Raw genomic sequence first — 27,069 nt, 5'->3', positions numbered from 1 at the left:
GGGTATCCTTCTAGCAAACATCATTGTCTGGTCCCTGGAAAGGAACATTTGCTTTAAAAAGAGAGTGGAGTGACCTTTGCTTTATAACCAGTTTCCAAAAAATTTTAGCACATGGACAGTGCCAAGTGCCTGATCATGTGGGTGCTCTGATCAGAGCAAAGTTTGGCTCCGGGGAGCTGAGGACCGGCCCTCGGCCCTGGTGGCCCCATGGGGCTCCGCCTGAGGGGTCCGCAGGCCTCCTGCTCAGAGGCACAAGAGCAACCCGTGTCCTGTTACTACTGCTGCCGGTGGGTTTTGCGTCCTGTCTTCCCCTCGCCCCCACCTCCGTCTAGAGCGGCGGCCCCCAGCCTTCCTGGCACCAGGGACCGGTTTCGTGGAAGACAGTTTTTCCACGGTGAGGGGGGCACGGATGGCTCAGGCGGTGATGTGAGCCACGGGGAGCGATGGGGAACGGCAGGTGAAGCTCTGCTCGCCCGCCCGCCTCTCACCTCCTGCCCGCCCCCCCGCACGGGTCTGCGGCCTGCGGGGTCGGGGACCCCTGATCTAGAGCATAACCAAGTGCCGCCCTGCAGATGGTTTGTCACCAGCTCACAACAAGTACATACATTCAGATTAAGCTGTCAGAACCTTTTAGAGGAATTTAACCAAGAAAGTAATTTCTGTTGAATCTGATGAACAATTGGGGCTTGGATTTTATTATATGTCTTTGCCTTCTCATATCATTTTCTAGGAATTTCCTTTTATTTGTATTTTACAGAAATGTGTGTCCACGAAGACTGGTCCTTTACCCCAGGCAGTCTGAGAAGCACTGATCTCGGAGGCAGGCAGTCTCGTTTTACACTGATGCTCCATTACCTCTAGGGCCTGTCCAAATGAGAGCTGTGGGTCTCAGCCCTGCTGCCCCGTAGGATCCCCTTGGGAACTGAAAAAAAATCTATATCCGTATCTATAAGAGAAGGCTGGGATCCACCCCAATCAACTAAGTAATCATGGAGGTAGGGTGAGGGTGGGCAAAGTCTTCTATTTATTAAAAACGTCCTTGGTGTTTCTAATGTGTGGCCGGAGATGAGAATCCTGAATGTGGGCGATAGCCGATCTACGAGCACGGGCTGAATGAATGATTAAACATGTCAGCCAGACACCAGCAGGTGTTTATTACACACCTGAACCACACCTGAAAGTGCTGTCCCAGGTGCTGAGGAACAGGCTACAAAGGCATGAGGTTCAATCAAGATGTTCTAATGGGATGAGAAAGCCCCTTCGGACAAAGCCAACTCATCAAAAAAGAGCACAGACCACTAAACCCACAGGATTCATCTACAAATGAAGGAACACTTATATGCTGAACAGGAATGGAGCCCTTTTTTTCTTTTCCCCGTAAAGCAAATGGCTTATCCCATATTACTCCACCTAATGGGGGATTCCTGAGGCTGGTGCCGCCCATTTGGTCCAAGAAGCCACTAGATGTCACTCAAGGTCCCCCAGGCTTCACTGCCCAGCCTTCAATTCTGCATCTGATCAAGTTCCTCTCCAGACCTGTCCCCGCAGCCCTCAGCTCCCAGAGGAGTCATGCAAAGGGAAGGACAAAACGTGCTCGCCCTCTGGCCTCCTCCTACTGCTTTCCCTGGCACTCCAGGCCTACCTCATTCATCCATTTACTCGGGAAGAATAAACGAGGGCTGATTATATATCAGACATTAGGTCAGGCTGTGATGAAATAATGGTGAGTGACACAGCCATGGGGCCGCCCGCATGAGGATAAATCTGCGAAAGCACTTCTCATACAGATTTGTATTGTTTGTGTGCTTATTCATTCTCTCCCAACTAGAGGCTCTCAAACTTTTTTGGCCACCACATCCAAAGTAAGAAAGACATTTCACGTCTCATGTCGAAGTTCACATACATACAAATGCACAAACATATACCTAAAGTTTCACAGTCCCATGTTTACTTTCGCTTTGTGTGGTGCATTCTGATGTTTTCTGGTCTATACTAGTTCATTTGTCTTTTCAAAATACTAGTTGTGATCCACCAAATTGATTTCACAACCCTCTGATGAGTCACAACCTAAGAATGAAAAATTCTTGCCTTGAGGGCAAGGGCCACCTGTTACCTGCATTCCCAGTGCCTCGCAAATAGTATGTGAGCAATGCGTTTTTAAATAAACGAAAATTATGAGATCTAATCTGCATTAATATTTAAAATAAAAAGACTTAGATACAGGTTAACCGGCTTATAATATGGATGATCAGTGTCCTATGAATGAACTTATATAGATTATATTCACCTACATTTACAAATAATTTTTTTCAGATAATATATAGATCCCACACTAGGCACACCATATGTGCTATTGATGTAATTTAATATTTTAGTCACAATCTGGGGCTCATATATTTTATTATTTTTTTCTTTTTTAAAAATCGATTTTATTGACGTATAGTTGATTTACAATGTGTTAATTTCTGCTGTACAGCAAAGTGGTTCAGCTATATATATATATATATATATTCTTTTACATTTTCTTTTCCATATGGTTTATTACAGGATATTGAATACAGTTGCCTGTGCTCTACAGTAGGACCTTGTTGTTTATCCATCCTGTATATAATAGTTTGCATCTGCTAATCCCGAACTCCCAATCCATCCCTCCCCCACAACCCCTCCCCCTTCCCAAGCACAAGTTTGTTCTCTACGTCTGTGAGTCTGTTTCTGTTTCATAGATAAGTTCATTTGTGTCATATTTTAGATTCCACATATAAGTGATATCATATGACATTTGTCTTTCTCTTTCTAACTTACTTCACTTAGCATGATCATCTCTAGGTCCATCCATGTTGCTGCAAATGGCATTATTTCATTCTTTTTTATGGCTGAGTAGTATTCCATTGTACATATATACCATATCGTCTTTGTCCATTCATCTGTCGATGGACACTTAGGTTGCTTCCACGTCTTGGGTATTATAAATAGTGCTGCTATGAACATAAGGGTGCATGTATATTTTTGAATTATAGTTTTGTCTGGATATATGCCCAGGAGTGGGATTGCTGGGTCATATGGTAGTTCTATCTTTAATTTTTTAAGGAACCTCCATACTGTTCTCCATAGTGGCTGCACCAATTTACATTCCCACCAACAGCGTAGGAGGGTTCCCTTTTCTTCACACCCTCTCTAGCATATATTATTTGTACACTTTTTCATGATGGCTGTTCTGACTGGTGTGAGGGGATACCTCATTGTAGTTTTGACTTGCATTTCTCTAATAATTAACGACGTTGAGCATCTTTTCATGTGCTCCTTGGCCATCTCTATGTCTTCTTTGGAGACATATCTATTTAGGTCTTCTGTGGGGCTCAGATATTTTAAATTCATATGACTAAAAATATGTTCATCTTGGAAAAAGAAGTCATGAGAAGAAATTCACTCTTTCAGATATTACAACTTATTTGAGACTCTAATAGCTAAAAAGTTTGGTGTTAGAGACTGTGACTCACAGAGTAATGGTTTCCAAAGATGCTCACACCCTCATGCACAGGGTGATTGTGTGAATACATAGCTGGCATGGTAAAAGAGATTTTGCTGATGTGATTGTAATTTAAGATTTACAATCTCAAGATTGTACATCTTCAGATGGGGAGATTGTCCTGTGTTATGTGAGTGGACCCAATGTAATCACAGGGCCCCTATAAGAGGGACGCAAGAGGGCTTTGGAAGACAGAGAAGGTAACGAGACAGAGAGATGTGAACCTGCTAGGCTGCTGTGTCTGAAGACAGAGGAAGGGGCCACGAGGCCTCTAGCAGCTGGAGAGACGAGGAAAGAGACTCTCCCTGGGCCCTTCAGAGGCGCACAGCCTGCCACCCCAGTTTGGATATTTCTTATGTCCAGAACTGTAATATAATACGTTTGTGTTGTTTTAAGCCACTAAAGTTGCGGTGATTTGTTACAGCAGCAAGAGGAAACTAATACAGACTAGATAGCTCTGTGGAGTAAACTAAAAAATTTCCAATTTAGAATTTAGTATTTGAAAAAAGAAATTTACCAAACAGTTTTGTGTGTGTGTGTGTGTGTGTGTGTGTGTGTGTGTGTGTGTAGTGGATTATTCAATAAGGTGATACTGAGACGACTGGAAAACCATTAAAAAAATTATGCAGGATCCCTATTTCCTTACATCAGCATTATTTCCAGGTGGGTCATAGATTTAAGTATTTAAAAAAAAACTAAAAGTACTAGAAGAAAATATGGGTTTTTTTCTATTGTCATTGTTGTTTATTTTGGTTTGAGGAAAATGCAAAACCTAGAAATGATAAAGAAGAGATGAATAATAATAACTCACACATAGTTGGTGGGTGCAATTGGTAATGAAGTTGGCAACATTTATCAAAATTAAACATGCCCGTATACTTCAAGCCAGCGATTGTATTTCAAGAAATTTGTCTTAAAGAAATGCTTTTCTTATGTGCAAAGCTTTGTTGTGAAAATGTTCTTTACAGAGTTGTATATCATAGCACAGAACCAGAAATGGCCTAAATGCCCATTTATTAGAGAAGATTAAATACAGTGTGATACAGCCCTTAGAGAGAATGACATATATCCATATATGTCATTAATGACATTTGTAAGTAAAATATAGTATGTATGGGAAAAAGACATTGATTGTAGTTGGGGAAAAACGATACTAAGCTTACAGATGCAGAGAAAATTCTGGAAGTACACATAAGAAACTGTTAATAGTGCTTACCTTTGAGAGTGGGAGTGGGAGGAAGTCTTTGATTTTAAAAGTTTACATTTTTCTGTATTGTTCTTTATACCAGGGATTGCTCATTTGGGTCTTCTCCTGCTATAGACAGGAAGGAAGGGAGGAAAGAAGAAAGAAAGAGAGAGGGAGGGAGGGAGAGGGACAGGGGAGGAAGGAAGGAAGGAAAAGGGAAAGACTGAGAAAGAAAGAAAGCAGGAAAGAAAAAGAAAGAAGAAAGGAAGAAAGAACAAGAATTGCTGGCAAGAGAAGAGGAAGAGGGTCATATCGACAGAGTGACTAATCTGGGCCACCTCTCTCAGAGATACATGTAATTTTAAAAAATAAATACGTATTTTCAAAAGTACATTTAAGGGAGCTCTGTGATTAAAGGAAGCCCAAGCCATAGAATTCCGAACTTCTTGGGAAAATGCGTGACACTTCTTCAAAGGTTTAAGTCTAAATTTGTTTGTCTTGTTTTGCTTTGCTTCAAGTTATGCCTGAAGACTCCAGACAAGAGAAAAGATGAAATTCCCCTTCATTGTCCAGCTAAGGCAGACAGATATCCAGTTAAGGTCACATGTCAGAAAGCAGGTGTCTGAAAGCCAGTGTACCTCGTATGTCCCACCTCACCAGCTTAGGCAACAAAACTGAGTCACTTTAAGTCTTTTTTTTGCACCTGGTCTTAGTTGCAGCAGGCGGGCTCCTTAGTTGTAGCATGCAAACTCTTAGTTGCGGCATGCATATGGGATCTAGTTCCCTGACCAGGGATGGAACCCGGGCCCCCTGCGGTGGGAGCATGGAGTCCCAAGCACTGCACCACCAGGAAAGTCCCTTAAGTCTGTGTTTTTAATGTTAAATTCATACCACTCTGAGTTCTACCCAGCAAGCTGAGTCCAGCTTTCCTGTGGGGTTCTCTTCCTTGGAGATCCCCAGTGACCCAAGGGCTTATCATTCTTCCAAAGGGGTCCTCCCAAGTTGCTGATGTGGAGGCGGGGGTGGGGGGAGCACAGTGGCTGGTCAGTTGGCCACAAGACGTGGTCGAAGCTCCCTCTCTGCTGCCTTGTGGCTGCCAGAGGTCACCGCCACAGCCCAGACAACCTGGCTTGGCTGCACAAGCTAGAACGAACGCCTTTTCCCTTCTGGCTATAGCTACCCGGGGTTGGGTGTCAATCACACAGTGCAAGGCCAGTCCTCTCTGCCAACACCCTCGAAGTGTGGACACAACCCTTGCTCTTAACTCTCCCAAAGCACAGCCAAGGGCAGGCACAGACAAAGGGAAAAAAATCAGTCAACAGCAGTGTCTGTCAATATCTAGTAATGTTTGAGGCCACTTTGAGCTGAAAAAAAAATCTTGCTAACCTGAAAAAAAAATCTTGCTAACTCTCAATTTAAATTCTTTAGATTATGTTTCTTCATTTTGTGTAAATACAAGATTAGGTATAAAGTCCTTATTCTCATAGCCCTTCTACATCTATAAAACGACAACAATTTTGCACATTAAATTAACAATTAAAATTTCAATTAATGTTAGGTATGTAATGTAGATGAAATTTTGCTGAAATTAAATTGTTCTTTGTGATGAGACTATGAAACTCACTGCTATGGTATGGTTAGTTTCAGGCATACAGCAAAATGATTTAGTTATACATATTCATATATCTATTCTTTTTCAGATTCTTCTCCCGTAGAGGTTATTACAGAGTACTGAATAGAGCGCCTTACACTATAGTGCCTACTTGGGCCTTACAGCAGGTCCTTGTTGTTTATCTATTTTATATATAGTAGTGTGTATATGTTAATCCCAAACTCCTAATTTATCCCTCTCCGCCACTGGTATGGGCTTTTTTAGGCGAGTTTATAATTGACTTAATTATCCCAATATTCTGTATTTGAATTTCTGTGAAACTTTTGCACAGTGTGCCATGAGGACGCTTGGCCTTTGTCTAGCTGGAAGGCTGTCGTCTCTACGAGGAGTATTCTATTTTTTTTCTCATTAGCCCAAGAAGGTTAAAATTATAGTTCTTGGTGCCAAATACAAAATCAAGTGGCAGTGTTTGGTGACAAGGTGGTCATCAAAATGATCCAGAATAGGCATCTATTAATTTTTTAAAGGTTATAATTTAAATAAAAGCAAAAATTTACGCATTTTCAGAGAGAATTTGCAGAACGTATGATTCCATTTATATGAACTGTCCAAAGTAGGCGAATCCCTAGGGACAGAAAGTAGATCAGTGGTTGTCAGTGGCTGGGGGAGGAGAGACTGGGGAGTGACTGCTAATGCGTACGGGGTTTCATTTCGGGGTGATGAAAGTGTTCTGCAATTAGGTAGTAGTGATGGCTGCACAACTTTGCAAATATACTAAAATGCACTATAGTAGGTCAGTTATATCTCACTTTTTAAAAAGTGACTTCACAGTTTTCCTAAAGAATAGTATACAGATAGGAGGCTTCCATCCATTTACCTTAAAGGATTCATCCTGTGCCGTTTCCCAAAGCAAAGGGTCCCTCCTGTCCCTCCAAGGTTGAGACTCCAGCTATATTTATATTATAAGTGAGATTTCTATTTGTATGAAAGGTCACTGTGGTTTCCGGATGAGGGTAGGAAGAGGGGCTGAGGGTGAAGGTATGGAGATAGGAAGGTTACTTGGGGGACTAGTTACAAGGCTCTACAGGGCATCAACAAAGATTCAGACCAGATGCGAATCGCTCAGAGACGCAGCAGTTTACCAGGTTTGAAGCTGAGTAGGAGCCTGCTCTGTCTCAAGTACCTTCTCGAAATCCCACCAATTAAAGATTTAAGCATTTCATTCTTTCAATAAACTTTTTGGACTCCAGGCAATGTCTCTGTCATCAGGCATAAGAGGGACACAGAGACGGCCAAGACAGGGTCCTCACCTCCAGCAGCTCCCCACGGAGAGTGGCGATAAGACCCACACGGGGATGAGGATCCTATATTTATTTTATTTTATTCATTGTTTCTGGCTGTGTTGGGTCTTCGTTGCTGCACGTGGGCTTCCTCTAGTTGCGGCGAGCGGGGGCTACTATTCTTTGTGGTGCGCGGACTTCTCACTGCGGTGGCTTCTCTTGTCGCAGAGCTCGGGCTCTAGGCTCACAGGCTTCAGTAGTTGTGGCACTCGGGCTCAGTGATTGTGGCTCGCAGCCTCTAGAGCGCAGGCTCAGTAGTTGTGGCGCACGGGTTTCTTTGCTCCGCGGCATGTGGGATCTTCCCGGACCAGGGCTCGAACCCGTGTCCCCTGCATTGACAGGCGGATTCTTAACCACTGCGCCACCAGGGAAGCCCAGGATCCTATAATAAAATGTACACTGTGATAAGAAAAAGGGAGGTATAAACCTAGAAGTATCATGTCAGAGGAGGAAGAAATTCTTACTTCCGGTGGCAGTCCTCTGTGATCTGCGGTTGGCGGATGACTTGACTGTTGACAGGTGGAGATGAAGGGAAGCGCATTTCGGTGGAGGGAAAAGCATGAACAAAGGCACAGAAAATGGAGAAGTAGAGGCAGGAAAGCCTGTCTAGGAAGGACGGATGAGCACGGGCTGGAACTAAGCCCTGGGAAGGAAAGGCATTCGAAGAGGTAAAGCAGAGCAATACGGACTGACAGGCTGTCTTCTTAAAATGGAAAAACTGAGCCGGGGTGCGAGGGAGAAGAGGCTCAACAGAAGATGCCGTCTTTCACACATTTGTACAAATTTGCAAGGTTTCATCTTGCAAAAACCACCCCTGATTAGTGAACAGGTCTTTTGTCGGCTTGGAGGGAAAGTGATTTTTGAAAGGACGTTTTAAGAAGGCCGGCCCTGGTGGGGTGCTGAAGCTAAGAGCGAGGAAGAGCAAGAAGGTGGCAGACGACAGGAAAGGACTCTGACAAGAATGAATGCAGAAAGGAAATGTGACCGCCCCCAAATTCTCCCTGGCATCATTTCAGCTACCCCCCAGCCCGCAGGCATCTGTCTCACGGCCAATACATTCATACCATCAATAAGATTTTAGAATGCACCTGGCTAAAAACCCCGGCTGGTAACACCCAGTTCATACGCGTGGTTAGAATGAATGAATTCCATCTTTAAAAGCACACCGTTTCTGGCACACAGAGGCAACCAAACGTTTGTTTTAGAGATGAACGCTGTTTGTTCTTTGTTTCAGGGTCTATATTTAGGAGAGGAAATGATTCAAAACTGCATCCTAAACCTGTATCCTCTTTCAGCATTGAAGTGCGGACCACCTGGGGCCAAGAGGTCTGGTTTTCCTCTTTAAACTTGGGTTTTTGCCCCTCGGCGGGGTCCCTCAGGTCAGTCGGACCAGCCGCGGGGGAGGCAGGGGGGATTCGCAGTTTCAGTGACCAACCGCCGCGGGGCCACGGGGTGGAGCCACGGCGCTCCGCCCCCTCCTCCAGCCCCTCCCACCTACCCAGGTCCCTCCTCCCTCGCACCTGCGCGTCCCCCGCGCTCCGGCTTCTGCAGCCGCTTCCAGCCCGCGCCGGCGGGAGGGGGCTTGGCCTCGCCTCTCGCGAGATCGCCTCCCGTGGCCGCTGCCGCTGCTCCTGGCCGCTGACTGGCGGCGTCTGCGCAGCCGCCATGTTCGGTTGCTATGCTGTGGCCTGGGAGACGGGGTGTGCTTGAGGGAGGAGGAGACGGAGGAGGAGGAGGGGGAGGAGGAGGGGGAGGAGGAGGAGGAGGCGGCAGAGGAGGGAGGGGCCGAGCGCCCGTTGCACGCTCACACACAAACGCTGCCCGGGATTGCCGCCCGCCCGCTCGCGCCGCGCTGTTCCGCTCCTCCTCCTCGCGGCCCCACATTGTTCTCTCAGGACGCCGGGGTCCCCGGGCCGCCTCTCCTGCGGCCCCGCTGCGGGGCTGGATTAGCTCGTCCCCGCAGGGAGGTGCGGGAGTGCGCGGCAGCCCCGCAGTATGAGGTGGTGCCGGCGGCTCGGGGCCGTGGCGCGGCCGCTGCGGCGCCGGCTGCTGGGCGGGCGCTGAGGGAGTCCCGGGGGCGGCGCGGCCGGGCCTCCAGGCTTTTCTTCTGCAGCCGGGAGGACGCGGCTGGGGCACGAAGGTAAGAGGCTCTGGGTCCCCGCCGGCGGCCGGCCCTGCGTGGCGCGCGAGGCTGGTACCTGCGGCCGGATCTCAGGGGAAGATGATGCTTTTTGCCCCCTCCCTTTCTTCGCGGGGCCTCTGCTCTCCGACCTCCTGCGGGTTTTGGTTGCAGTCTCTGTTGTGGGGCAGCCGGGGGAGAGGGGATGGAATGTTCCACGGCCCCTAAACTCGAGGTGAGGTTTTAGAGTCTTCTGAGTTTTCCATTGCTGGTAGGATTCTTTTTTTTTTTTTAATTGGCTCGTTTGAGCGCTTTCTGCATGGACATACCGTCCCTACCCTTGAAGTTTTAAGCCTTTTATGATTCTGCCGGTGCATACTTGTATTTAGGTATCTGCAGTTGAGCCAGAAGGAAAAGTTGAGGACGTGCGGATGCGTGTCCCAGGGTTGCCTTAAGATGAAGCGGTTTACGCGTGCGTGTACGACGGTTCTGGGGAACTTAGAAAGGGAGACTTCATGCCTGCGAGGCGTTAGACAGCGAACCACGGTGGACCAGGGCGATGTGTAGGATTTTCAAGCGCCTTTTCTAGGGCAACCGGTACGTCTGCAATATGCCAACTGCTTTTAGAGTCAGAGATTGGAGTAGTATTAGCTTGATGTGACCGGATCTCGGGCCCAGTTGAAACAGGACAGTTTAAGCCGTGTTTATGGAGAAGAAAAAAACCAAAAAGCCAAAATATCCGACTTGTATAGGATGGTTTGCGTAAAAAGAAGACTGTGCAACAGGAAAGCCAGAGCAGTTTTTATCTGGATTTATATACTTCTCATTTTTTAAGGGGGGGAGGAGATGACCTTAAAATAAATGATTATTCAAATCCCAAAAGGTGCTTAATGGAATAGAGCTAAATATTCTATGAGTTAAATCTTGAATTTGAGAAATTCAATCTACAGATTTTTTTAAGGCTTTTTGTAAGCAAAAGTTTGTTTTCTGTACAAAGCTTCATTACTGACTCATAACGAAAGAGTGCAGTCATTTTGTGGATCCCACCATTTTTTGTCAGAATAAATTTATGCTCCAGTTACCGCAAAAGCCATTTTTATGTCTCTCTTTTTTTATGGCACACATATCTCTGTCACCGTTTTTCATTGAAACATGTGCATGGTCCCACAATATCATGATCTTGAGTGGTTTATAAGAAGAGAGACATGGTCTTTTTTTTGTATATGGGAATATTTGTGATTTAGCTAATCTGTTTCAGACATTTGGCAAGAGATTTTGAAAACACAAGGAGCCATCACTCTTTTGTAGTTTTATTAATATTAATTGAGTAGGTTAAAGTTTAAGTTAGAAAAATCACAGGTTCCTCCAAAGTAGCAATGGATGAGGTTGTGGCTTTCTTATTGCCTCTAACCTGCTTAGAGTCTAGGCTGTGGGTATTGAATTGTTTAAACCTTGTGGTTTTTTTTCTTATCTTCTAATTGAATATCTTTAAAAATGTCCCTAGTAACTTTGTTACTTTAAATTTGTGACACCCAATTTCTAATTTAGGCTAGGCATAAAACCAGCATTGATTGAACACACTTGCTAAAAATACTTTCTGGGTCAGATGTACTTAGGATGCAGCCTCAGGAAAATTCATTTGAACTATTCTACTGTGACCAATGTACATTTCATTATTATAGAAGTACTTTAAAAAAATTATAGACTCTCACAGTTAGATTTCATCAGTTCAGGCATAGAAGCCTAACTTTAATGTATAAAGTACTTCATGTGGGATAGTAATAAAAACTTTTCAAATGCTTTTTTTTTTAACTTATGTGACCCTCGTAGACTTCTTAAACTCTGATTTGTATACTTGAAATATTTTTAGTTTTGTCTGCTAAACATAATCAATTTGTATTTTAGTGTGACAGTACAGTGTGCAGTGTTATCTATTTAGTATTTGTTTATGACTTATTCTGAGCTCTTTAAGGGGGGCTGTCTGTGGTCATGTTTTTGAGTAAATTATCTTTAAGGAACAAAGTAAGAATGCCAGATAATTTCAGGGAGACACTGTTATTAATTGTTATTGAGAGAACTCCCTCCTCCTCCTCCCCCCTCCTCCCCCTCCCCCCTTCCCCACACCCCAAATTTATATGGTCAGTTTTAAACAACAAGAAAGCTTTAAAAATATGGAGAAATCTTGTTTGGTGGATGTTTAAAGACAAATGTTTTAAAGCTGTCCTTTAATTGTTAGTTAATAGGAATGTAAAATTAGTGACCTCACTACAAATGGCAAGTCTGTGTGACTTAATGTGGCTAAGCATGAATTGTTGCTCCTAAATAAAATTTAGTATTGGCAGAAATTCACTGGTTCCAAACTGAGTTGAATTTTGTTGTTTTGCTGGGTAATAACATGCATGTTATGAAGTAGTTTATGCTGTAGTCTAGATTTGTCAAATTAGTTTACTGCATTAAGCTGTGAAGCCTTGAAGATTGGTTTAGCATTCTGGAAATCCTTTTTATTGTTTGCCAGAAAAGCACTGTAGGAGGAAGGTGTTATTTCTTCATTTAATATTCAGTTAGTAGCCCAGATGGTGAGAAGGAATATAGTGAAGTATTGTAGGATCTTCTCTACTGGTGTGGAAGTATGGTACCTAGGAGCAGTGTAATTTATTTCTTTTCCTTTGCATGATCAGTCAGTACAATCATATTTAAAATAGGTTGGGAAACGAGAGGGGAAAATTATTACATTCTCCTCCATTTCATTAGAGGCAGTTTCCCCCACGTTCATTCTTCATTTCATTATTCCTGAGCAGAAACGCTGGAAGAGAGGTGCAAGTATTTGAAGGAATTGGTGGGAACAGAATGAAAATTAGGTACTGTGGATTACCTTGCTGGGAAGATATTAACTTGGGTGAGTTATTGTGCTTGTATGTTTTAACAAGGAGGTTTTATAGAGGAGTAGGAAGAGAAAACGGGCCAGAGGGATGTGTTTATTGTCTGTTACGTGCCAGACAATGTAAAGGGGCTTTTCGTGATATCCCACATAGCCATCAGGTACACTATGTGAGGTAAGTATTATTAATCCCTACCCCCTCCCCTACCCCAAGCGGGGCTGAGGGAAATTAACCTGTCTAGGGTCCCACTGCTAGTAAGTAGAATTCAGGCTAGGCCTGTCTGACTCTGAAGCTTATTCATTAGGTCATGCTGTCCAGGTAAACTTTCTGCGGTGGTGGCAGTACTCTTATTTGGCACTGTCAGATGTGGTAGCCATTAACCACGTGTGGCATGGAGCACTGGAAATGTGACTGTCGTGCCTGAGGACCTGAATTTTACTTTATTTTATTTTTTAAAATTTTATTTTAGTTTATTTTTTTAGGCTGCATTGGGTCTTCGTTGCTGCACGCAGGCTTTCTCTAGTTGCGTCGAGCGGGAGCTACTCTTCGTTGCGGTGCGCGGGCTTCTCATTGCGGTGGCTTCTCGTTGCAGAGCATGGGCTCTAGGCGTGCGGGCTTCAGTAGTTGCAGCACACGGGTTCAGTAGTTGCGGCACGTGGGCCCTAGAGCACGTGGGCTCAGTAGTTGCAGCGCGTGGGCTGTAGGGCGCGCCAGCTTCAGTAGCTGTGGCACGCGGGCTCAGGAGTGTGGCTTGCGGGCTCTAGAGTGCAGGCTCAGTAGTTGTGGCGCATGGCTTAGTTACTCCGCGGTATGTGGGATCTTCCTGGACCAGGGCTTGAACCTGTGTCCCCTGCATTGGCAGGCGGATTCTTAACCACTGCGCCACCAAGGAAGTCCCTGGACCTGAATTTTAAATTGTATTTAATTTTAATCAGTTTAAATTGAAATAACCAGATGTTACTAGTAGCTATAATATTGGACAGCACAACTTTAGATCCTTAGATCTTGCTGCCTAGAAAATCTTAAGTTTTTTTTTTTCTTTCTTTCTTTCCAAGCTGCACCATGTGGCTTGTGAGATATTAGTTCCCCTGCCAGGGATTGAACCCGTGCCCCCTGCAGTGGAAGGGCAGAGTCCTAACCACTGGACCACCAGGGAATTCCCGATAATCTGAGTTTTGATATTGAATCTGCCACTGGCTCGTATATGACATTAGGCAAGTTACATAGTTCATGAGCCTCAACTTAATCCCTTGTGAAAATGAAGAAGAGGTTATCACTAAAAGATTATCTCCAGCATCCCTTCTTACTCTAAAGTTCTATGATTCTTATTAAAATGTACAGTAGCATTTAATATTTGCAAGCATTATATCTGAAAGGACCCCTTCTCCTTATACTCCTTATATAAAGACTTTGTTTAGTCAGTTTCTCTTTTTGAAAAGTGTATGTATTGATATAAAGCACACATAAAGGATAATGGATTATTTTCCCCCCAATTGTTTGGTGAAAACATTGTGTAACCAAAGGCAGTACTTTACCTTGGAACAAAGTTTGAATCTTTAAAGATCTTATTTTCAGCATGCCACTTACCATTTGAGAATATATTACAGTTCCCTGTTGCTTATCAATTAATTCCAAACTTGTTTGCTTGTCCTTAAAGGTTTTCTGCCAACTTCATCTCACTAACCCTGTTTCTCATTTTTACTTAAAAAGAAAGCATTCTTTTTCTTCCCCCTCTGCCCTTGTTTCTTCAGTTTAAACATTCCTATTTCCAATCCATATGCCTCTTTAAGTCTTTCAGAGAATTCACCTTTTTTCTGGAAGAATGCTGCTTAATCCAGTCATAATGATCAGCTTTTGCATCCTGGTAATAAGTACCCTGGTGTTAACATATGATTGCTTAGATGTAGTTAGTTGAGTTTGTGCTTTTTAAGTTTTTATATGTTACCTACTGTGTGTCCTTAATGAACATGTAAAAAAATTAAAAATGGGGGTTGTTTCTTTTGTATTGCCTTACGAATTTAGTCCATTGCTAAGCAATTCTGCTTTTAAAAAGTTGCTAATAAAAAAATTATAAATACCGTAACAACATTCACCCTTAATCACTACTCTAAAAGATATTTTTGTTTCCTTCCAGGCCATTGTCCTATTGTATTTTTTTATAAAGTTGTATGGTAGAGATAACAATTTTGAGTTTAATATATTGGAAACATTGTATTGTAGAGGAAGAGCAATGTAGGGAAAAGGTGACAGACTTGGGGTTGGAATCTGGTCTCAAAAACCTTGGACGAACTATTTAACCTCTGTGCTTACTTTCTTGTCTTTGAAATTAGGATAATAATACTTGCCCTTGAACTGTTGTGAGGATTAGGATAATATATATAAAGCATCCAGCATTATTCTTTATTTTTCCATTAAAAAATATTTATTATTTGTTTTGGCTGTGCCCAGTCTTAGTTGCAGCACACAGGATCTTTGTTGCGGCATGCAGGCTTCTTAGCTGTGGCATGCAGACTTCTTAGTTGCAGCCTGTGGGATCTAGTTCCCCGGCCAGGGATCGAACCTGGGCCCCCTGCGTTGGGAGCGCAGAGTCTTAACCACTGGATCACTAGGGAAGTCCCCCAGCATTATTCTTTAAATAGAAGAGATGATCAATAAATGGCAACTGGTATTATTTTCCCATCATCATGAATATAATTTAAACAATTGCTTAGATATTCAGGTGATTTATCAATCTGCTGATTTAGTCATTTACCTCTTGTTAAGTAGTTTGGTTGTTCCTAAAGTTTCCACTGTTATAATCTGCAGTGAATACCTTTGTGCTTACAGCTTGTCTGTAGGTTTGTTTCCTCAGTCTAAAACTCTAGGACTAGGATAATGGTTTGAATATTTCTGTGCCAAGTCTCTCACAGAACAGTGGGTATTCTTGTTTAGGAAAAGATGCTAATTTTATTATAAAATTATACTTCATTGTTTTAGTTAATGTATTTTGAAAATTTTGGTTTACTGGGGAATGATATAGTGAACGTTCATTTGTGTGTTAATTAAACAGACATTTGAATGTCTGTTATAGGGATCACTGGTATACCGGTAAATAAGACATGATTCTTGTCCTTGAGCTCAAATTCTAGGGTGGTAACATATGTCAACAAACAGTTACAATTCAGAATGACAAGTGTAATAAGATCTGGGGAAAGGAGAAGTGGCATTTGAGCGACGTCTTGAAGGATGAGTTGGAATTGATCTCTGGGTACAGAGAACAGCAATTGCAAAAAGACAAGTATGAAACGATGCATAGTGTGTTTAGAGAAATGGTCTGTCTATGAGATGCATGTTGGTGTCTGATTTTGTGTGTGAATCCGTGTGCTTGTATATGTGTGTTGACTGTGGTGGGAGATAAAACCTTGTGAGGGTCCTTGTTTGGGCTGTGAGCGCAGTCATATTAAGACCTTTAGAATAGAGCTTCCCGACTGAGGTGTCCTGAATGGCTTACCATTGTGCCAGAGAATAAGATATCTGTCAATGTATGTGACCAGAGCATATTGGACCCACCCAGGGTGGTTTCTTTTGACCTAGAATAATCTCTTTGACTTGTCCTAGTGTGCTAAAAGTTATTATTTTCTTTGGTGCCAAATTGGGAAAAGCATGGTTTTAGAGGGTCTTAGTTTTGAAGAGTTGACGGTACCCACTCACCCCCTGGCATTCTCAGTGTATATAATCAATAATAAAACCAATACCAAACCTGAGAATAAACATAAAGAAAGTCCAGTCAAAGTCCTCCACTTTTCTCCCCCTCTCCCTGTCCTGCACAGGAATTACTTCACTGTTTTGTGTGTATACCTGAGATTTCCTTTGTGCTTGCTGCTCCTGCCTATCTTTTTAGTCCCCTATGGGATTATTTTTTCTGCGGGTTGGGAAATCAGCGTTTACACTGGGAGCAATTACAGGTATTTAAATGAGGGAAGATAACTCCTGACTTCTAGATGATGATGCAGAGATACAAGGATGGTGCAAAAATGATGTTAGAAGGAGCAGAGAAACCAGTTAGGATGCTCCTGCAGTGGTCCAGGTGAGAGATGATGAGAGCCAGAAATGAGCATGTAGGCCTAGAACTGAAAACTGACTAGGCAGTTTCACAAGAATTCAGAGTCCATTTGGATGTAGTGAAAGAGGAAGGCTGATGATGCTGCTAAGATTTCTTCTTTGGGCAACTGGAAAGGGAAGACCAAATAATTTTTATTGAGTACCCATAGTGAACCAGGCGTTTTGCTAGGCACCAAGGTTGTCATGAGTGCTTGTTGAATTTTAAAAATTAATTTATTTTGAAATAATTTCAAACATACAAGAAAGTTGCAAGAACAGCACAAAGAGCTCCTGAATCCCCTTCAGCCAGTTTCCTTTCCCTTGAACTATTCTTGCAACTTAAAAAATATTTTTTTATAAGACTTTGCTTTTTTTTTTTTTGCGGTACGCGGGCCTCTCACTGCTGTGGCCTCTCCCCCTGCGGAGCACAGGCTCCGGACGCGCAGGCTCAGCGGCCATGGCTCACGGGCCCAGCCGCTCCGCGGCATGTGGGATCTTCCTGGACCGGGGCACGAACCTGTGTCCCCTGCATCGGCAGGCGGACTCTCGACCCCTGCACCACCAGGGAAGCCCAGGCTTTACTTTTTTACAGCACCTTTAGTTTCACAAGATTTAGGGGAAGGTACAGGGATTTCCCATGAGCCTCCCCCCACCCCCTCCTGTTTCCACACATAAACTTCAACCAGTTTTTAACACTGTACTACATACACTGTGTATATACAGAAGATAAGCCCACAACATCTTGTTGTGCTTGGCTCACTGTAGTGCGTGCAGTGAGGCCTTCCCTTTCAGATGCCCAAAGAAGGAACCTTGACATTGTCTTCAACCCTTTTCCTCTTCTGTTATTGGATCCTCAAATTTCAGTGAAACTACCTAATCATCTTATTTCTGGTCTCTCATTTTCATCTCTACTTCTAACCATTTCAGAGGAATGCACCATTTCTCATCTAATTAGACTTTTCAGAACCATTTCAGAGCAAGTTGCAGACCTGATGCCTATCATTCCTAAATAATCTAGTGTGCTTTTAACCAAAACATGGGCAGTCTCTTACATAACCCCCAAATCAGGAAATCAGCATTGATACAACACTACCTTCAAAACCGCAGATGCCTACAGCTCAATATCAAAACAAAAACAAAAACAAAAACCAACCCAATCAAAAAATGGGCAGAAGACTTAAATAGACATTTCTCCAAAGAAGACATACAGGTGGCCAAAAGGCACATGAAAAGATGCTCAACATCGCTACTTATTAGAGAAATGCAAATCGAAACTTCAGTGAATATTACCTCACACTAGTCAGAATGGCCATCATCCAAAAGTCTACAAATAATAAATGCTGGAGAGGGTGTGGAACATTCCCACTCTTGGTGGGAACGTACATTGGTGCAGCCACTCTGGAGAACAGTATGGAGGTTCCTCAAAAAACTGAAGAGCTACCATAAGATCCAGCAATCCCACTTCTGGGTGTATATCCAGAGAAAACCATAATTTGAAAAGATACATGCACCCCAATGTTCATTGCAGCACTATGTAAAAAAAAATTTTTTTTTAATTAATTGATTTATTTATGGCTGTGTTGGGTCTTCGTTTCTGCGCGAGGGCCTTCTCTAGTTGCGGCGAGCGGGGGCCACTCTTCATCGTGGTGCGCGGGCTTCTCACTATCGCGGCCTCTCTTGTTGCAGAGCAAGGCTCCAGACACGCAGGCTCAGTAGTTGTGGCTCACGGGCCCAGTTGCTCTGCGGCATGTGGGATCTTCCCAGACCAGGGCTCGAACCCGTGTCCCCTGCATTGGCAGGCAGACTCCCAACCACTGCGCCACCAGGGAAGCCCTGCAGCACTATTTACAATAGCCAAGACATGGAAGCAACCTAAGTGTCCATCAACTGATGAATCGATAAAGAAAATGTGGTAATTATATACACAATGGAATACTCAGCCATAAAAAAAGAATGAAATATTGCCATTTGTAGCAAGATGGATGGACCTAGAGATTATCATAATAAGTGAAGTAAGCTAGACAGAGAAAGACAAATATCATATGATATCACTTGCATGTGGTTAGGGTTACCAAAGGGGAAAGGGAAGCAGGGGGAGGATCAATCAGGAGTTTGGGATTAACAGATACACATTACTATGTATAAAATAGATAACCAACAAGGACCTACTGTACAGCACAGGGTACTCTACTCAATATTATGTAATAACCTATAAGGGAAAATAATCTGAAAAAGAATACATAGGCACTTCCCTGGTGGTCCAGTGGTTAAGAATCCGCCTTCCAATGCAGGGGACGTGGATTCGATCCCTGGTTGGGGACGGAAGATCCCACATGCGGTGGGGCAATTAAGCCCGCCGGCCACAACTACAGAGCCCATGTGCTCGGGAGCCCGCACGCCACAACTAGAGAGCCTACACACTGCAACTAGAGAGAAGCCTGTGCACCACAACTAGAGAGAAGCCCACGCGCAGCAATGAAAGATCCCACGTGCCACAACTAAGACCCGACACAGCCGTAAATAAAGTAAATAAATATTTTTTAATAAAGTATATATATATATACACACACATATATAATTGAATCGCTGTGTTGTACACCTGAAACTTACATGATATTGTAAATCAACTGTACCTTAATAAAAAAATTTACAAACAACCCAGATGCCATTCAGAGTTTTCTAGCTCTCCCGGTAGTGTCTTCCTTTCCCTTTTGGTCCAAGATCCAGTTCAGGATCACACACTGCATTTAATTGTCATGTCTCTTTAGTTTGGAACAGTTCCTTGATATTTCTCTGTCTTTTATGGCCTTGACTTTTCTTGTTCTGTGAGATGTCCCTTAACTTCGGTCCACTCAGTAGTTGCTCATGTGTGGACTGAATGCGTTGTTGCCAAGAATACCATAGGAATGGTGTGCTCTTCGTAGTGTATCACTGGGAGGCATACGGTGTTGTCCCACCACTGGCAATGTTTAACCTTGAGCACCTTACTGAGTTCATTTCTGCTGGGTTTCTTTATTATACAGTCATCATTTTCCTCTTGTAATTGGTAACTCTTTTGTGGGAAGATTTCCAAGATTTTGTTAATGTCCTGTTCCTCATCAGACCTCTGCCCACTGGCCTTTCGGTCCACTGATGACTTCTGCCTGGATCAACCACTGCTATGAAGGTTGCCACCTGCATTTATTAATTGATTTTTTACTGAAAAGTTTTCTTTCTTTCATGTATTTGTTCATTCATTTATTGATGTAAATAAATAAGTGAATTTATTTCTTTTTTTACATCAATATATACCCATGGATTCCTGTTCCTATTCAGTGGGTTTTATTAGTTATTATAATTTTATATTTTATTTTGATGCTTAAATTGTCCTAGATTTGGCTAGTGGGAGCCCCTTCAAGATGGCTCCCATCTTTCTGACACATCCCCATCCTTTGAGTATTTCCTTACTTTCTGGCACATCAAGATGTTCCAGACTCATTTTGTACTTTTCCTGTCCCAGCTCTGGAATCATTCATTGGAATCCTGATTTCTTTGAGTGGAGGTGGTATTTAGAAACCAAGGTTTGGATGCTTAATGTGCTCATTTCTGCTGGGGTGTCATTACATTTAGGGCAGACAGAGCTAGGAAATATGTGTATATATGTACACATCTGAATCTCTTTCTTCATCTCACTGTGTATATATTTTAAAAGTTCACACTGATGCATCCATTTCCAGTCTAACACTCCAGGTTTCTTTCTATCTTTCTAGTCTTCCCATCTCTATATGTCTAAGTACCATCTTCAGCAGTGAGATTCGGCTCCCATTGTCCTCAGTACATTTACTTACTTGCTCAGTCCCCTTGTAACTGCTAGCTTCCCTGCCCCAAGCTAGTTGTCTCCTGCCTGCCACCTCGAGGCCCATGCATGGGGTCCTCAGGGCATGCTGTCAGTTCTGTGCTAGGAAGGGAAGGGAACTTCTTACTTAACCTTTTTATTTTCCTCATTTAATCCAAACAAAAATTTGTCAGAAAGGTGTTATTCCCAGTTTTAAAGGATAACAAAGCTGAAATTCAGAAAGGTGTGTGACTTTGGACGTATTACCAGTAAATAGCAGAACAGATTTTTTTTTTTTTGCAGTACGCGGGCCTCTCACTGTTGTGGCCTCTTCCGTTGCGGAGCACAGGCTCCGGACGCGCAGGCTCAGCGGCCATGGCTCACGGGCCCAGCCGCTCCGCGGCATGTGGGATCTTCCCGGACCGGGGCACGAACCCGCGTCCCCTGCATCGGGAGGCGGGCTCTCAACCACTGCGACACCAGGGAAGCCCCCAGAACAGATATTTTGAATTCAGATGTGCATGATGTTGAAGCATCTTTTTTTCCCCCTGTACTGACTGCATAGCCTCCGGCTTCCTGAAAATAGTTGGGACTTCAGAGTGTCAGAATTTAGGGTTGTATGGATGGTAGTTGAAGCAGTGGATGTGACTGTTACTGCTTATGAAGTATGTGTAAAGTTAGGAAGAGGGCCCCTGGCAGGGCCCCCACCAGCATCATTTAAAGGATAAGGGCTCAGAAGGGAGAGGAGAGTCCAGCTGTGTGGGGGAAGGTGATGGAGGAAGGTGTCAGATGCTGCGGAGAGATGAGAACAAAAGTGCTTTGAATTTGACTGATGGAAAGTTATTATGACCTTACCTAGTTGGTTTTCAGGTGTGTTCAGGCAGGCCACCTGTATCAGAATCCAGTGAGCTACTGAATAAAAAATACATATTCCACAGGTTTCATCTCAGACTGTATAGATTTTTTGAAAGGGTGAGTGAGGAATGCGGAGGTGATCACACAGGAAATCTGCCTTAATGCTACTGCTGCTACAGTTATTCTGAGGTATAGTAAAGTTTGAGATTCACTGTAGCAGAAGAGTTACAGTAGGGGGTGCGATAAGGAAGTACATAGAGGAAACTAGACATACGGTGAACGTAGACTAGATGACGCTAAGAAATTTGGTCCTGAGGGGACGAAGGAAGATCTCTTAGGTCATGGAGGAATAGGGAACAGAATCCAGAAAACTGTCCGTTTTTTGGCCACGCCTCGTGGCTGGCGGGATCTTAGTTCCCCAACCAGGGATCGAACCCGGGCCCCTGCAGTGAAAGCACCAAGTCCTAACCACTGGACCGCCAGGGAATTCCCGAAAAAATATCTTTTTTTTAAGATTACATACACCTTAACATTTTTGGGGGATTAAGAGAAAGAAACTGTAGTGATTATTTGAAAGATGGGTAAGAGAAACTGTGTAGCAACACCTAATATCAAAGAAATGCCCTGAATGAACTTCAGTAGGCATCTGGGCTAGCTCCCTGCCCCCATTTCAAATGATTACCATCTTATGGTGAGTTTCAGAGTTATTCAGGAGTCATTGTTAATCTTGTTTTATTATTAATTTAATGTATATATTGCCTATTTGTGAGACAATTGTTAAGTGTGGCTACTTCATTCAAATTTCAAAATAATATAAAAAAGCATATATTGAGACTTCTTAGTACTACTCTGTCTCTGTCTGTCCCTCCCTTCCCTGCTCTCTGTAGGTAACCACTTTTGTTTTCGTGTATTTTACCAGTATTCATGCTAATAGAAACAAAATATAAATATAGTTTCCCCCTACCTTTCTATGTAGAAGGTAGCATACTATATTAATGTTTTATTTAGTAATTCTTTCATTTAAAATATACCTTGGAGATCCTTTGACTTCCATATACAGAGAACTCTCCACTTTTTTCCTTCTTCTTTTATGTAAATATAGTGACATATTCTGTTGTGTGGGTATACTATTAGGCTAACTGATCCTAATTATTTAAACTTTTACTCTACTTTAGTTTTTTAGGCCCTTTTTACTTGCGTAACTCACTTACTTTCACCTCTTCTGTATGAACTAGTGCTCCCATGAGACATTTTTCATTAATGACCTGCCTTACTTTCTTTACCTGAAGTCCTCTAATGCCTAGTTGGATAAGCCTTTTCGACTTTGTGGCCAAGGAAAAGACTTCCTGATTTGAGTAGCTCAGATGAAAAACTCAGTAGCTTCTCTTTTTATAAGAAAAAGAGAAAAGGACAAAACTAATATTCATTGAACTGTACTGGATGTTTTAATGTATGAGATCGCATTTAGTTCTCCCACCAACCCTGTGGAGTAGGTAGTGTTATCCCCTTTTTATAGATGAAGAAGCTGAGGCTCAAAAAGCTGAGTTGTCTAGACCTTCACAGCTAGAAAATATCAGATTTAGGTTTTGAAAGTAGGTTAATTTGAGTCCAGAATCTGTGTCTTTTCTGCTGCTGTCCTATTTTCTGTCTCCTACTTTTGAATTCCTGAACTCCAGTCTTACAGCTGGAGTGCCTTTCATCAAGAACCATGAAAAGAGACATGTTTCCCTACTGTGTGTTTCTCACTGCTGGGATGCCACCTGCTTGTCTGCCCTCTGCAGCTCAGGCCCTGCTAGCCTGGGGCACTGCCTTGCCTGCTACTGTAGGCTGTGGCTATCATTTGCTCCTTGCCTGTCCCAGTCGCCTCTCATCAGCACTGTTGAGTTTCCCTTCTGCCCTCATTTACCTTGTTGTAGCCCTGTCACCACCTGACAGTATGAAGCTGGGGCACAACTTACGGAATTGTGAAGGATGATTTTTTTAAAAGGTCACCGTGTCTTGTCTGACCTGTTACAGTAGTCTCCTTAAAGTGTACTCTGCCTTTGGTTTCGCCCTTCTTTAACCCTCCTCTGTACTGTAGCCAGAGTGATCTGACATGCACAGCTGATCACTTTGTGCCCCTAGTCAGAATTTTTTTATTGCCTTTACATCTGTGTGTAAGGTAAAATCTAAACTCATGGTCAGCCCCTATCTACCTCTCCAAACCTCACTCCTGGTATTACCTGGTACGCACAGTGCCTTGCATATGATATATGCTAATTAATATTGACTACACTTTGAGTGAATAGAATAAATGAGTTTTCCAAGGAGATTAAAATTTGGGAAATAATCAGTTTTAAAAGTAAGGTTGGGGCTTCCCTGGTGGCGCAGTGGTTGCGCGTCCGCCTGCCGATGCAGGGGAACCGGGTTCGCGCCCCGGTCCGGGAGGATCCCGCGTGCCGCGGAGCGGCTGAGTTTTCCAAGGAGATTAAAATTTGGGAAATAATCAGTTTTAAAAGTAAGGTTGGTGTTCCTTTTGTCTGTTTCTTTTTAAGATATTTCTTTTTGCATGGAAGTAAAATATTTTTACAAACTCCAAGGATTTCTGAATTGTTTTACTTACATTGGAAAGGGAAATGGGGAATCTTCACTGGAAAGGGTTTTGTGATTTGGAAAAGTTCTCCCAGGTGATTCCGATCTTGTGACCCACCTTGTGTCCGGTTATTTTTATGGTTTTTGGTCTGGGTTAGCATAATTGTTTACAAAAAATGGTGTAGGTCAACAGTTCCTTACATGCAATTCTGAGATCCCCAAGCCCCTGAAAAGCAAAAGTTTTTGCAATTAATTTGGCAGCCAAACTTGACATATACTGATGTGAGGCTCTTTATACATTATTTATTCCACTTAGAGTGAACATTCTTAAGGTTCTCTACAGAAGTTTTAAATAGCAGTATGGTTAATACAGGGTGTTACCTAGACAGACCCAACCAAGAATGTTACTTAATATAAGGTAGCTGTGCAGTATTACCTCTTTATAATTTAAATATCTGAAGTTCAAAACACTTCTGAAGGTGCTTCCCTAGTGGCTCAGTGGTTAAGAATCTGCCTGCCAGTGCAGGGGACACGGGTTCGAGCCCTGGTCTGGGAAGATCCCACATGTGGCGGAACAACTAAGCCCGTGCGCCACAACTGCTGAGCCTGCGCTCTAGAGCCCGCGAGCCACAGCTACTGAGCCTGCGCGCCACAACTACTGAAGCCTGGGCGCCTAGAGCCCATGCTCTGCAACAAGAGAAGCCACTGCAATGAGAAGCCCGTGCACCACAACGAAGAGTAGCTCCCACTCGCCACAACTAGAGAAAGCCAGCAATGAAGACCCAACACAGCCAAAAATAAAAAAAAAAAAAAAAACAGAAAACACTTCTGAAAGTGTTTTGAAACCAGAGGTTTCAGGTACAGGATTGTAGACCTGACCCAATTTTTACTACCACCAGTTTCCTTAGCAATGGGTGATAAGTGGCACTGTTTTATTTTGAATGTCTTTTTAGTGATAATGTAGTTGGGCTTTTTAAAAAAAATCAGTGATTTCATTTCTTCTTGCAAACATTCTGTAAATTTTTTGTTCATTTATCTGGTAGAGTCAATTTTTTTTCTTACAAATTTTTAATATTGTAGACATTAACTGATTTTTCTGTGAGCACAGTCGCTTGCTTGTACCATATTCTAAGCTTTTTGTATGTAGCATATCGATAGGAAATGCTGCAAGTTGAACACCCATGTGTCACTACTTGTAGTGTAAGGGAGGTGACTATGTTCCTTTGCTCAAAGTCCTGTGTTAGAGTGAAAACTAAGGTTTTCACCATGGCCGCCAAGGCCCACGTGACTTGTGGCTCCTGCTCTCTGACCCCATCTCGGACCACTCTCCTTACCCACTTCTGTCAGGGTGCGCTGGCCTCTTTGCTGTTCCGGGAGCAGGCCTGGTGTGCTCCTTGTCATGTCTTCGTGCTGTTCTTCCCTCTGCCTGAACACTTTTCTAGGCGCGGGCTCCAGGCCGGGCAGCTGTATGGCTCACTCTTCCACTTCCTTTCAAGTCTGCCAGAAAGTGAACTTCTCAGGCATGCCTGCTCTGAACACCCCATCTATCTAAAATTGCTCCCTGCCCCACATTCCCTGCTCACTACTTGATAACATACGTGTCATTGTTTTCCTTTCCTCATTAGAATGGAAGCTCCATAAGGGCAGGAGCTTTGATCTTGTTTTATTTGTTGATAGAGTTATGTTGCTTTTCTCTGTCTGGCACATTATGGAACATTCAGTAGATAATTTGAACAAGGGAAGGGTTAGGGGAAAGTAAAGAGGAACATTAATTGTCTAACATGTATAGACACTCCATTTGAGGCTTTTATTTTTTATAAATTTCACAAATTTTTATTGATGAAATCAAAATATAGTAATTGAATATAATATTTTGTTGTATTGGTCTAGTAATGAGAAGAATATAATCATTTTTTATGGGATAATATTTCCCTTAAGTAGAGTTCAAAGTTAGCATCCCCCCTCATCAGATCAATTGAGAATGTTCATCTGTAAAAACCATTCTTAACTCGTGACCCCAAAACAGACAGTGAGCGGGTTTGGCCTGTGGGCCATAGTTTGCTGGCCCCTAGACTATGCGACTTTTGCCCAAATTAATGCAAACTCCTCCTCAATACGGTCCCAAATATCTTTCCACCTATAATTGTTGCTGTTCCTCTGATGAATTGTTTCCCATCTACCTGGATTACTGTTGTTTCTTAGACTTCTGTGGTTTCTGAGGCTTTTAATAATAACTCTGTTTTAATTCTGGTGTAACTAGAATATTTTAATAAAAGCATAATGTGCATTTCCAAATTTTTTCCTAAAGTCAGTTTTGACTATTTAGAGGCAGTAATGATGATGATAATATGGCTAACAGTTATTAGATACTTTTAAGTGTCAGGTACTGTGCTAAAGGCCTCTTATGTATTATCTCATTTCATCTCATAGCAACTCATTTTATAGATGAGGTAACTGAGGCACAGAGCGGCTTAGCAACTATCCAAGGTCCTAAAGGTAGTAAGGATTTGAACCTTAAAACAGTCTGATTTCTGAGCCCACAGTCTTACCTAGTAAGCAGTATTCCCGTGTGTACTAATAGTTTGTATTTTTATAGTCTTGGCCCCTTTGTAATCTAACTTTATTTGTGAAAGACTGATAATCAGTTCTTTACAACCAAAAAAAGGATCCATGAGAACATGAGGTAATAAATAGGATTGGATGGTATTATGAGGAGATGTAAAGTCAGTAGCTTTCCCACTGTTTAAGCTTTACCCCAATTAAGAGGTATCTTTTATATCATGCTCTTGATAGCTTCTCTTTTACACTATTCTATTTTGGTAAAAAATATAGGTGTTTGATCCACTAATTTGATCTCATAGCCAATGAGTTTCAAATTATAGTTTGAAACATTTCATTAAACAGATGCTACAAACTCTATTGTTTGTGTTCAGTTACAAAGAAAATTCTGCTTATGTGAAACAGTTGCTTTCTAAAGAAAGGATAAAAACTCTAGAGGCCAGCTTTCTTTCTCTCTTTCTCTTTCTTTCTCCTTTCTTTCTTTCTTTCTTTCTTTCTTTCTTTCTTTCTTTCTTTCTTTCTTTCTTT

The 27,069-nt window shown here is 42.7% G+C and overlaps 2 protein-coding genes across 10 annotated transcripts in view; one reads left to right on the top strand and one right to left on the bottom strand.

The window, feature by feature from the left end:
* Window positions 1-9,332: 9,332 nt before the first annotated feature.
* On the bottom strand, window positions 9,333-10,797 carry LOC114487312 (basic proline-rich protein-like; the record flags this gene model as incomplete). Its single annotated transcript, XM_055079177.1, has 2 exons — window positions 10,794-10,797; window positions 9,333-9,862 (listed from the first exon to the last, which is right to left on the bottom strand). Coding segments are annotated over exons 1-2 (534 nt in total), but the record flags the coding sequence as incomplete, so codon positions are not given.
* PTPN4 (protein tyrosine phosphatase non-receptor type 4) overlaps window positions 9,680-27,069 on the top strand; it is a 190,166-nt gene continuing 172,776 nt past the window's right edge. For 4 of the 9 annotated variants that reach the window (XM_055087463.1, XM_055087466.1, XM_055087465.1 and 1 more), the window contains exon 1: window positions 12,484-12,679. In XM_055087463.1, the coding sequence (XP_054943438.1) occupies window positions 12,631-12,679 (49 nt within the window). In that variant the 5' untranslated portion in view covers window positions 12,484-12,630. Of the gene's footprint in view, window positions 9,805-12,481; window positions 12,680-27,069 lie in introns of those variants that run through there. The other 5 variants (XM_055087461.1, XM_055087462.1, XM_055087453.1 and 2 more) reach the window with 3 other exon arrangements.

Source organism: Physeter macrocephalus, chromosome 2 (assembly GCF_002837175.3).
Source record: "Physeter macrocephalus isolate SW-GA chromosome 2, ASM283717v5, whole genome shotgun sequence".
NCBI lineage: Eukaryota > Metazoa > Chordata > Mammalia > Artiodactyla > Physeteridae > Physeter > Physeter macrocephalus.
This window is presented reverse-complemented; position numbering and strand designations above follow the sequence as displayed.